At 43.1% G+C, this 12891-nt stretch overlaps 2 protein-coding genes across 3 annotated transcripts in view; both read right to left on the bottom strand.

Annotated features, from left to right (window-relative positions):
• The window catches only part of LOC137304173 (homeodomain-only protein-like), a 95673-nt gene extending 84385 nt beyond the window's left edge, over positions 1 to 11288 (bottom strand). Inside the window, exons 1-2 of one of the 2 annotated variants that reach the window (XM_067972721.1) lie at positions 11120 to 11288; positions 5104 to 5189 (exon numbers count right to left, since the gene is read on the bottom strand). In XM_067972721.1, coding sequence (XP_067828822.1) covers positions 5104 to 5189; positions 11120 to 11185 — 152 coding nt within the window. In that variant the 5' untranslated portion in view covers positions 11186 to 11288. The remainder of the gene's footprint in view (positions 1 to 5103; positions 5190 to 11119) is intronic. The other variant, XM_067972795.1, reaches the window with a different exon arrangement.
• Positions 1 to 12891, bottom strand: part of LOC137328868 (myosin light chain 5-like) — a 283582-nt gene that overhangs the window by 186996 nt on the left and 83695 nt on the right. The gene's annotated exons all lie outside the window — the stretch shown is intronic.

The raw sequence follows: 12891 nt of genomic DNA, 5'->3' as shown, positions 1-12891 counted from the left end.
GTCTCCTCTACATAAGGGAGACCAAATGCAGATTGGGTGATCGCTTTGCTGAACACCTCAGCTCTAACCGCAAGCATGACCCTGACCTTCCGGTTGCTTGCCATTTTAATTCCCTCCCACTTCCACTCTGACCTCTCTTACACTGTTCCAATGAAGCTCAACATAAACTCGAGGAACAGCACCTCATCTTTCGTTTAGGCACTTTACAACCTTCCGGACTAAACATTGATTTCAATAACTTCAGATCATAACCACTGCTCCCTGTTTTTTTGGAAAGCAAGTGCTGGTAATGGTTCTGGTAATCTCTTCTTTATTACAAGAGGATTTGAGTACAGGAGTAAAGATGTCTTACTGCAATTATATAGGACCTTAGTAAGACCACACCTAGAGTATTGTGTACAATTTTGGTCTCTTTACCAAAGAAAGGATATACTTGCCATAGAGGGAGCGCAACAAAGGTTCACCAGACTGATTCCTGGGATGGCAGGATTGTCATGTGAGGAGAGATTGAGTAGACAAGGTCTGTATTCTCTAGAGTTTAGAAGAATGAGAGGTGATCTCATTGAAACATACAAAATTCTTACTGGACTTAACAGGGTAGATGCAGGGAGGATGTTTCCCCTGGCTGGGGAACCAGGGGTCACAGTCTCAGAATAAGGGGTAGGCCATTTAGGACTGAGAAGAGGAGAAATTTCTTGACTCAGAGGGTGGTGAATCTTTGGATTCGTCTGAGCAGATCCTGAGTATTTGTAGGGCCTGTCCATAGGGGATAGCCTCTTTGACGTGGTTAAGGTGGAAGCTGGAAAAGTGGAGCATCGTGAGGTTGTCCGTGGGCTTGCGGTAGAGTGAGGTGCTGAGGTGCCCGTCTTTGATGGAGATTCGTGTGTCCAAGAATGAAACCGATTCTGAGGAGTAGTCCTTGGTGAGTTTGATGGTGGGGTGGAAGTTGTTGATGTTATCGGGTAGTCTCTTCAGTGATTCTTCGCCGTGGGTCCATAGGAAGAAAATGTCGTCGATGTATCTGGTGTATAGTGTTGGTTGGAGGTCCTGTGCAGTGAAGAAGTCGTGCTCGAACTTGTGCATGAAAATGTTGGCGTATTGGGGTGCGAATTTGGTCCCCATGGCTGTTCCGTGTGTTTGGGTAAAGAACAGGTTGTCAAAGGTGAAGACATTGTGATCCAGGATGAAGCGGATGAGTTGTAGGATGGCGTCTGGAGATTGGCTGTTGTTGGTGTTGAGTACTGAGGCTGTTGCAGCGATGCCGTCATCGTGGGGGATACTGGTGTAGAGTGCCAAGACATCCATCGTGGTGAGAAGTGTTCCTGGTTCAACTGGTCCGTGGGTGCTGAGTTTTTGTAGGAAGTCTGTAGTGTCGCGACAGAAGCTGGGGGTTCCCTGTACGATGGGTTTCAGGATGCCCTCGACGTATCCAGAGAGGTTCTCACACAGGGTTCCGTTGCCTGATACGATAGGATGTCCGGGTGTGTTGGCTTTGTGTATCTTTGGGAGGCAGTAGAAGTCTCCCACGTGGGGAGTATGTGGGATGAGAGCACGTAGGACGCTTTGAAGGTCTGGATCGAAGGTCTTGATCAGTTTGTTGAGCTGGTGGGTGTGTTCTTTGGTCGGGTCTGCGGGTAACCGTCTGTAGTGTTCCTGGTTGTCCAGTTGTTGGTATGCTTCTTTGCAATAGTCCGTTCTGTTCTGTATGACGATGGCTCCTCCTTTGTCCGCTGGTTTGATGACGATGTTGCGGTTGGTCTTGAGAGCGTCGATGGCGTTGCGTTGTGCTCGGGTGACATTCTGGACTGTCTTGTGAGTGCAGCTGATGAATCTGGCATTGACACATCTCCTGACAGCTTGAGCATACATGTCGAGTTTAGGGCAGCGACCCTCCAGAGGAGTCCAATTTGACTCTTTCTTCTTCGGTTGCTGTACCGCGGATCCCTCTGTCTGCTGTTCCGGATCGTTGATTGTCTCATTGGGTTCGCTGCTGAAATCTTGGGATTTGTGGAAGAATTCCCCGAGCCACATTCTCCTGATGAATTCCTCTGTGTCCGCCGTGAGACTAATGGGGTCCATTTTGGTAGTGGGACAGAAATTGAGCTGAGAACTTCGATTTCGTCTGGATGAAGGGTGTGGTCGGACAAATTGACGATGGACTTCCCTGTGGTTGCAACTGTGGTACCGGGGGAGGCTTGGTTGATGTTGGTGGTGATGCCGAGTTTCTCAGGTTTCCTGCTCTTTGTTTTCATGTAGGCAGCATAGTTCCGTTGCCTCGTCTGTTTGGCGGTGTCTCATAGCTGGTCTGCTGTTTTCCTGAGTACAGGTTGAGAGTATGGACTCTATCTTGGTTTCGAGGTTGCGGCGTCTGCTGTAGAGTTGGTGTACGAGATGGTTGCGGAGTGTGCGAGAGGTACGACGGCAGAGTCTCTCAGCGTAGTCTGAGTTGTATGTGGACTTGAGTGGGTTCGTGATCTGTAGTCCTTTCGGGATCTTGTCTCCTTTCTTGCAGAACAGACTATTGCAAAGAAGCATACCAACAACCAGGAACACTACAGACGGTTACCCGCAGATCCAACCAAAGAACACACCCACCAGCTCAACAAACTGATCAAGACCGTCGATCCAGACCTTCAAAGCATCCTACGCACTCTCATCCCACGTGGGAGACTTCTACTGCCTCCCAAAGATACACAAAGCCAACACACCCGGACGTCCTATCGTATCAGGCAACGGAACCCTGTGTGAACCCTGTGTGAGAACCTCTCTGGATACGTCGAGGGCATCCTGAAACCCATCGTACAGGGAACCCCCAGCTTCTGTCACGATACTACAGACTTCCTACAAAAACTCAGCACCCATGGACCAGTTGAACCAGGAACACTCTCACCACGATGGACATCTTGGCACTCTACACCAGTATCCCCCACGATGACGGCATCGCTGCAACAGCCTCAGTACTCAACACCAACAACAGCCAATCTCCAGACGCCATCCTACAACTCATCCGCTTCATCCTGGATCACAATGTCTTCACCTTCGACAACCTGTTCTTTACCCAAACACACGGAACAGCCATGGGGACCAAATTCGCACCCCAATACGCCAACATTTTCATGCACAAGTTCGAGCAGGACTTCTTCACTGCACAGGACCTCCAACCAACGCTATACACCAGATACATCGACAACATTTTCTTCCTATGGACCCACGGCGAAGAATCACTGAAGAGACTACCCGATAACATCAACAAGTTTCATCCCACCATCAAACTCACCATGGACTACTCCTCAGAATCGGTTTCTTTCTTGGACACACGAATCTCCATCAAAGACGGGCACCTCAGCACCTCACTCTACCGCAAGCCCACGGACAACCTCACGATGCTCCACTTTTCCAGCTTCCACCCTAACCACATCAAAGAGGCCATCCCCTATGGACAGGCCCTGCGAATACACAGGATCTGCTCAGACGAGGTGGAACACGATGGACACCTACAGACGCTGAAAGACGCCCTCGTAAGAACGGGATATGACGCTTGACTCGTCGATCGACAGTTCCGACGGGCCACAGCGAAAAATCGCATAGACCTCCTCAGAAGACAAACACGGGACACAACCAACAGAGTACCCTTCGTCGTCCAGTACTTCCCCGGAGCGGAGAAACTACGCCATGTTCTTCGCAGCCTTCAACATGTCATCGATGACGACGAACATCTCGCTAAGGCCATCCCCACGCCTCCACTACTCGCTTTCAAACAGCCACCTAACCTCAAACAGACCATTGTTCGCAGCAAATTACCCAGCTTTCAGGAGAACAGCGTCCACGACACCACACAACCCTGCCATGGCAAACTCTGCAAGACATGCCAGATCATCGACACAGATACCACCATCACACGAGAGGACACCACCCACCAGGTACATGGTTCATACTCCTGTGACTTGGCCAACGTTGTCTACCTCATACGTTGCAGGAAAGGATGCCCCGGAGCATGGTACATCGGCGAGACCATGCAGACACTGCGACAACGGATGAACGGACATCGCACAACAATTGCCAGACAGGAGGGCTCCCTCCCAGTCGGGGAACACTTCAGCAGTCAAGGACATTCAGCCTACGATCTTCGGGTAAGCGTTCTCCAAGGCGGCCTTCGAAACACACGACAACGCAAAATCGTCGAGCAGAAATTGATAGCCAAGTTCCGCACCCATGAGGACGGCCTCAACCGGGATCTTGGGTTCATGTCACGCTATATGTAAACCCACCAGCGAAAAAAAGTTATCTGTTTTTAATACAACTGGACATTCTCTCTCTCTCTCTGCCTTTCGGGTCTCTTTCTCTCTCTGGCTTTGTAATCTGACCCATTGTGTATTCAGTATACTGGGATGTAATGTTTTCCGTGGCTAACCTGTCTGAAAACCAACGACACCTTTGATTGCTGTGATCGTCTCCCAGCTGAGATGTGATAGGGGGCAGTTGGAAAGATTATCTGTAATCACCAGGCATTGTTCTCTGACTATATATGCTATGCGTTTTTAGAACCCTTCACTCACCTGACAACTGCATCTCTCATAATTAGATTAGATCAGTCAGTCATCAATCCTGAATGGATGGTCAACCATTGACAATGGCAATGATGTTTCTGATTAAATGCAATGGTTCTGGTCAATTAAACAGTTTATTCTAAAGACAACCCATTGTGTTGTTCATAGTAACTCCTACTTGTGGAGTCCTTACAGCCGAACTGGTTAATACTTCACTTCACAGTTAATACATCTGAAAAGCAACAAGACAGTCTATATCTTGAACCTGATTCACACAATATAAACTGATAGCTTTTTTGTTGATAAATGCTTTATGTGATCTGGGCTGGTGGTTAACCCCTTACTAACTGTGTTGAGCAATACAAAATACAAATTAAAAATTCAACACAGCTGAAAAAGTACATTTTTGTCAAAGTAATGTTTCCTTATATCACATTTGAATCTACCTCCTCTCATCTTAAGCCCTCTTGATCTGCTATCTTGCATTAAAACAAAAGATTTAGATTTTACTCCAGGTAAACAAGCATAACAATTAGTTATTTATACAATATGGTACCTCAGAATTCCACTGTCTGTGTCCAGTGCTTTATTCTGTAAGGTTTGAGAAAATCTTGGAGAACTACAGGAAGCTGGACTTGATGTCTGTCAGGGTTTAAAATTATATTTACTTAAGAACAATTAAAAAATAAATAGGCTTCACAGTTAACACGTCTGAAATGCAATAAGACAGTATATATCTTGAACCTGATTCATACAATATAAACTGCAGATAGAACATAATGGGTTGGGGCCACATATAAAGTTTAAATCCATGTTGAAAACCTTTTCTGCCAGCAATGTGTTTTTGGCACAATTACACTGCAGTGCATCCCATTCATATTTAAATAAATCATGAAACAATCACCGAAAGCACTGTACAATCAGTTTTACTTCATCATTATAATGTAATTCAAATTTTTATTTTCATTACATTAGCTGATGTCCTGTGGCATTGCTTACTGTCTAGGATCTGAAACACAGTTAATATCTGGTGGAAAAAAATCACACTGGTGTAAGGAAGGGTTAATCTGACTGCCCTGAAGTCTGCTAATGTTATACGGCTATTGATTTCTCTTTATATTGTAGTAATAGTAACCTTTAGCTTTTGAAGATGTATCCTTCTGCAGAACTAACTTGTTGTCAACTGATTAAAGGTCTCTGAAATGTGTACTGGAATGTTTTTAAATTAGGTTTATTGCCTAAACTGCCCATTGCTTTAAGGTCAGTCATAATTCAACAGTTCAGTGGTCACTGCATCTAAATTGACTTATACTTTCTCACTTAACAGGCAAAGGCCACTAATTTTCCCTTCCTACTCCAGGAATACTGGATCCAACTTAAGGTTTATAAAATAATAGGGTACTATTATATGGACTAAAATAACTTATAAAATAATAGGGACTACATTGTGTTTATGTGGACCAGTTATTTCAATTGGACAGATTTGGGAGGATGTGGGGTCATGCTTATATAAAGGCAGAACTAGATTGGATATTAGAAGGTTCTTCTTTTCCTACAGAAGAGTAGACAGGTTGCCAGTTCCTGCAATGAATAGTGATTCACTGTATTCTTTCAAGAGAGAGCTGGACCTGTTTCTAGCTGGGGTGGAGATTACCATGTACAAGATGTAGGGCCCCTGTAATATATATCAGGGTCAATGTGATCTCTTGGATTAGTTTTGATTGCCTAAAGGGGTGGTTAGGATCTTTCCAGATGTTTTCCCCTAATTGGCCTGGGTTTTCCTCTCTCAGGAGAATACATGGCTCTGGGTGGGTGGGAAGAGCCTGTATTGTGATACATAGAGCATCACAACTATATGGAACAGGTTATGTTTGCCTCTTCTTTGATTGTCCTCACTGTTAAAGTACTGAAAAATAAATTCTCATGGTTATGTTTTATGTCTGCAGCCATTCTTTTTTACAGGTATATCTTTACCCTTTAGCCATTTAAACCAAATACATTTGTTAAAAATCTTATATTTGTGTTTATTTCCTTTCTAAAAGTTCTTACTTTCTTTTGTCACACTTTTCTGTCAACTTTATCCATTATAAATTCCTATGTCCACATTTAGAATGGAAACTGCCTATGTAAACTTGTAAGGAATCTTACAACACCAGGTTATAGTCCAACAATTTTATTTTTAAATCACAAGCTTTCGGAGATTATCTCCTTCGTCAGGTGAGTGAGTGAGTGAAAGGTTCTCAAATCGCATATCTTATATTAGGCTGGGACACGCTCACACCAATCAAAGGTGTCGTTGGTGTTCAGACAGGTCAGCCATGGAAAACAGCTCTGAATACACAATAAGAACATAAGAAATAGGAGCAGGAGTGGCCAATCGGCCCCTCGAGCCTGCTCCGCCATTCAATAAGATCATGGCTGATCTGATCCTAACCTCAAATCTAAATTCATGTCCAATTTCCTGCCCGCTCCCCGTAACCCCTAATTCCCTTTACTTCTAGGAAACTGTCTATTTCTGTTTTAAATTTATTTAATGATGTAGCTTCCACAGCTTCCTGGGGCAGCAAATTCCACAGACCTACTACCCTCTGAGTGAAGAAGTTTCTCCTCATCTCAGTTTTGAAAGAGCAGCCCCTTATTCTAAGATTATGCCCCCTAGTTCTAGTTTCACCCATCCTTGGGAACATCCTTACCGCATCCACCCGATCAAGCCCCTTCACAATCTTATAGGTTTCAATAAGATCGCCTCTCATTCTTCTGAACTCCAATGAGTAGAGTCCCAATCTACTCAACCTCTCCTCATATGTCCGCCCCCTCATCCCCGGGATTAACCAAGTGAACCTTCTTTGTACTGCCTCGAGAGCAAGTATGTCTTTTCTTAAGTATGGACACCAAAACTGTACGCAGTATTCCAGGTGTGGTCTCACCAATACCTTATATAACTGCAGCAATACCTCCCTGTTTTTATATTCTATCCCCCTAGCAATAAAAGCCAACATTCCGTTGGCCTTCTTGATCACCTGCTGCACCTGCATACTAACTTTTTGATTTTCTTGCACTCGGACCCCCAGATCCCTTTGTACTGCAGTACTTTCCAGTTTCTCGCCATTAAGATAATAACTTGCTCTCTGATTTTTCCTGCCAAAGTGCATAACCTCACATTTTCCAATATTGTATTGCATCTGCCAAATCTCCGCCCACTCATCCAGCCTGTCTATATCCCCCTGTAGGTTTTTTATGTCCTCCTTTTTTATGGCCCATTGTGTATTCAGAGCTGTTTTCCATGGTTGACCTGTCTGAACACCAACGACACCTTTGATTGGTGTGAGCGTGTCCCAGCCTAATATAAGATATGCGATTTGAGAATCTTTCACTCACTCACTCACCTGACGAAGGAGATAATCTCCGAAAGCTTGTGATTTAAAAATAAAATTGTTGGACTATAACCTGGTGTTGTAAGATTCCTTACATTTGTCCACCCCAATCCATCACCGGCATCTCCACATTATGTAAACTTGTCACACTGTAGTAGCTCCCTCCCACCAGTATTGCCTCAGTTTTGCCTCTTTCAGCTCCTCACCCTATACTGCAGAGAAACTCTTATGTGCCAACCAACTCTATTTCTCTGCTTCCTAAATTGCTGTAACTTTTGCTATTTAACAATAAGTAATAATATAAAATCAAAGTATTATATAAAAATGAGAGAATGTATGGCTTTAACATGGAGACTGAATTACATTTGCAAACCCTGATCCAATTATCCCCTGCCTTCTAATCCCATTTCACCTGAAGACTACACTTGATCTTATTTCCCCATGGGCAATCAACTAGTTTGTAATAAATGTTTAATTGGTTACTATAATCTGTGACTCAAAAATAAGAAGTACAAGTGATAGAGACCATTGGTATAATATATTCACCGCTCACCATGCGGTCTCCTCTACATTGGGGAGACCAAATGCAGACTGAGTGATCGGTTTGCCGATCACCTCCGTTAGTTTGCAAGCGTGACCCTGACCTGCCGGTCGCTTGCCATTTTAATTCCCCGTCCCGCTCCCACTCTGACCTCTCTGTCCTCTACCTCTTACACTGTTCCAATGAAGCTCAACGGAAGTTCGAGGTACAGCACCTCATCTTTTGATTAGGCACTTTACAACCTTCTGGACTCAACACTAGTTTCAATAACTTCAGATCATAACCACTGCTCCCATTTTTTTCGGACAGCAAGTGCTGGTAATGGTTCTGATATTGCCATTTACAGCTCCTCTAGACCCATCTTTTGTTTCTTTACGTAGAATCGTAGAATCATAGAATAGTTACAACACAAAAGGAGGCCGTTCAGCCTGTCGAGCCCGTGCTGGCTCTCTGCAAGAGCAATCCAGCTAGTCCCACTCCCCCGCCCTTTCCCTGTAGCCCTGCAAATTTTTTTCCTTCAAGTACTTATCCAATTCACTTTTGAAAGCCACAATTGAATCCGCCTCCACCACCCTTTCAGGCAGTGCATTTCAGGTCATAACTCGCTGCATAAAATAGTTTTTCCTTATGTCACCTTTGGTTCTTTTGCAAATTACCTTAAATCTGGTTCTCAACCCTTCTGCCAATGGGAACAGCTTCTCTCTATCTACTCTGTCTCGACCCCTCATGTCCCATGCTTGTCCCATTACCACCCTTCTTGCCTTGCACCTTTATCCCTTTTGTCATTTAATCACTCCTGCTCTCCACCCTATCAGAGACCTTCCCTTTTGTTTTTTCCTCCCTTCCCCTGGCTCTGTATTTGCTTAAAAACTGTTTAATCTTCAACTTCTTCCAGTTCTGATGAAGGGTCATTGACCTGAAATGTTAACTCTGTTCCTTTCTCCACAGATGCTGCCTGACTTGCTGAGTATTTCCAGCATTTTCTGTTTTTATTTTATATTAGAGATCATTTGGCCATCTAGCTCATCCTCCCATAGAAATTTATGATCCCCCATTGCAGCATTAAACTGCTTCTTGAATGACTCCAGGGTTTTTGCTTCAACTTCCCTATTCAGAGCCTATTCTAGGTATTAATCACTCATTGTGTGAAGAAGTGCTTCCCCACATCAATTCTGAACTTGCCTTTTCCCAACTTGTGTGTAAGCTTCCTTGTCCCGCAGTTGTGATTTAACTTGAAATAGTGCTTGGGATTAATCTTTGCATCTTCTCTGAGGAAATCCCTTCTCAGTTACCTCCTTTCAAAGCTAAAGAGTCCAGCTTTCCTTATTACTCAGTCTTCTGACAACCTCATGACCTTTCTCTCCACCGCTTCCAGAACTTGGATGTCTCTTCTGTGCCCTGGTGACCAACACTGAATGTAATACTCAGGATGCAGACTCACTAGAGCACCATGCAGCTTCAGTATGATGACCTTAAATTGTACTGATTTTCAATAACACTCAATATTCTGTTTGCATTGTTAATTGTTGCCCTCCAATGACCGGACATGGTCAGTGTAGAGACTATCACTCCCAGATCTGTTTCAGCCTCTGCCTTAGCTAACACCATTCAAGTATCTTCCCTATTTTTCTTCCATTGTGTGATACTGTATTGAATTTCATATGCCATAGTTCTGCCCATTTGCAAATTTTGTCTTGGACCTTCTGTAAGTTAATAGATTGTATAAAACAGTTTAGATAAAGGAATTATTGTATGGCGTTATGCTGTTGTACGCTATTTAAATGAGCTAGCTTATTTTGTTATAGAGATGTAATGAAGAACATGAATGCACATCTACAAAGAGCAAATGTTCCCAGAAATGTTTTGATATTCTGAAGATTTGATGTATCAACATTTTGTTCCCTTTAATTTTGGTATAGTGAAACCACTGTACTCTACTATAGCTGATTATAAGGGATCCTTTTGGTTTGCCTGTGCAACAGGAGGAAGAGAAAGAGAAAGAGGAAAGTAACAGCAGTGCAAATTTTTCCATCGGGTCATTAATAGCTCAAACGCTGCCCTAAATGAAGTTTGGAGGTTACATTTATTCTGCTAAAGGGGAGAACTGGCGAATTACTGTAACTATCGAAATCTGCCCTACATGTACAAATTAAAGTAACCTTTATGGAAATTAGTGGGTACAACCATTATGCTAATTAGAAAGCTTGCATTCTTAATTACAAAAGCTAACGTTAGCATGAGCAAAAGCCGCTTTATCTCAACAACAAATCTGACTTCACCATTATAACGTTGGATCTGCTTTTACGTGTCTGACCTGATATGAGTCTCAAAAAACATGACACACGCTTGTATTTTATATTCTTGTTGTCCCAGTACATGATTGATATTAGCAGCAATGGCACGATTAGGGCGTGTAGATATATAAACAAGCCTGCTGTGTAAATCTAAGCTTCTTTCCTACTCCGCAACCACAAGAGTTTTTTTCAATTTGTGTAACTTCCCCCAACTTACTCTCCCTTGTTCTAGCTCCAACCCTATGAATATTGCTGTTATGGAAACGGTATGACAACAGTTCCAATTCTGCGAACTCTGCCCCCCGAACTCACTTCTCACTTACTGCATCGAAAGGACCGAATTCCCCAAAGAGCCAGACTCACCGGACGATAATGTCGACACTGTTTGCCTCCTCTCAATAAACCTTGGCCAAAGGTTTCTGGATCCATGTTTTCTTTGGGGGTAGGTACATATGTTAATAGGACTAGTTCCAAATAGGCAGTATTTGCTGGTAACTCTCCGATCCTCTCCTGCAGACTACAGGTGGTGCTGTGAGTTGCAGCCCTGTCATTCTCGGCAACTGGGGTCTCAGCTCCTCCCACATTGAGATCTATAAAGGACTTTGGAATGGGAATAGGAGCTCATATTTCCCTCAGCTGATAGTTCCTCAGTGTGAATGGGACATGAAAGGAGCTCATATTTCCCTCAGCTGATAGTTCCTCAGTATGAATGGGGCATATTTGATTCATACACGAATTCCAAAGGCATGTTACTCCTACTTTATTCGGACCTCGATTAGTACCAATATGACCTTAGAAATCGCTTTGAGTCTCCTTTCTTCGCTTTTTTTGTGTTTGGACGGAAATAGGGGAAAAGAAACAGATGTTATGATAGCATAACGAGTTGCAGCCACGAGCAACTATAACAAGGAGAGGTATGTCACAGATTTGGGGCCAGCAGTTGCCCAGGTTAGTTTCCCGTTATTCAACATATAGAAAGAACTTCTATTTATATAATAGCTTTCACCTCAGACGTCCCAAAGCTCTTTACAGCCAATTAAATACTTTTGAAATGTAGTCACTATTGTAATATGGGAAATATACACAATACCAAACACAGAAAATAGCTAGACACAACTTAACGCACATATCGTTCAAAGAAGACATAACAAAGCATGCAGCAAAGAATAAGTTCCGTAGTTTGTATCCCCCTCCCTCCTCCTTCCAAGCTATGACTCAGTGGTCATAGGAACCAATGGTTCAAAAGTAGAGGGAGTGAGTTTGTCAGAACATCACCGTTTCCCTGCGTGAACTCGGCGCCTTACATAGAGACGGTATAGCACTTTGGAATTAAGCTCATCAAATTAAATTTTACATAGGTCTGGACTCTTGAGTATATTGTCTCTGGAATTAAGGTCATCAAATTAGATTTTACATTAGTCTTGACTCTTGAGTATATCGTCTCTCCTATACCAGATATAGGGTCTTCCTCTGGGTTTAGGCTCTGCACAGGATGCAACTTAATTTAAGTTGCATCGCTACAGATTTCTCAGACAAAATTATGAAAGATAAAGATATTTCATTGGTAGCATAGTGGGAGTTAACAAAGGCACCGTTTCCCCATGTTCTGTTCAGAAAGGATCCATTGCCAAACTCAAAGCTAGGAAAAGACACAAATTAACTGGGGAAAACAATCTATTTTAATACAAACTTCAAGTAGCTACTCTTTAAAATAAGGTGTAGTGCAATGGCAACTTTTCTTATGGTGTGACCAGTCCCCAATGTGACTAATGTGGATGGTAGGAGCAGAATATGCTACAAGTGGTGTATTATAGACATGGAAAGGATATTTTACACAATTTTTGCCTGAATAATTTAAGGTATGAGGCATTTTAGTGCTTTCCCTACACTTTGTATGTGGAACTTGACTTAAACACCAAATTAAGGACAACACTGGATTTCTGTCCCAGGTACAGATTTATATGCAGGTCTCCTTTGGAAACTAATATTCATTATTCAAGAAACTGTAGGAAGATACTTGCAAAATACTCACTAACCCGATCTTGACTCATTCCTGCAAAGAAATCAAGATAGAGGCCATCTGCCTCCAAGTTTTACTGATTTTCTAGTTCAGATTATCGAGACAACCTTTGAAC

This window comes from Heptranchias perlo, chromosome 1 (assembly GCF_035084215.1).
Source record: "Heptranchias perlo isolate sHepPer1 chromosome 1, sHepPer1.hap1, whole genome shotgun sequence".
Classification (NCBI taxonomy): domain Eukaryota; kingdom Metazoa; phylum Chordata; class Chondrichthyes; order Hexanchiformes; family Hexanchidae; genus Heptranchias; species Heptranchias perlo.
The sequence above is the reverse complement of the archived record's forward strand: the minus strand, read 5'-3'. Positions and strand labels throughout refer to the sequence as shown.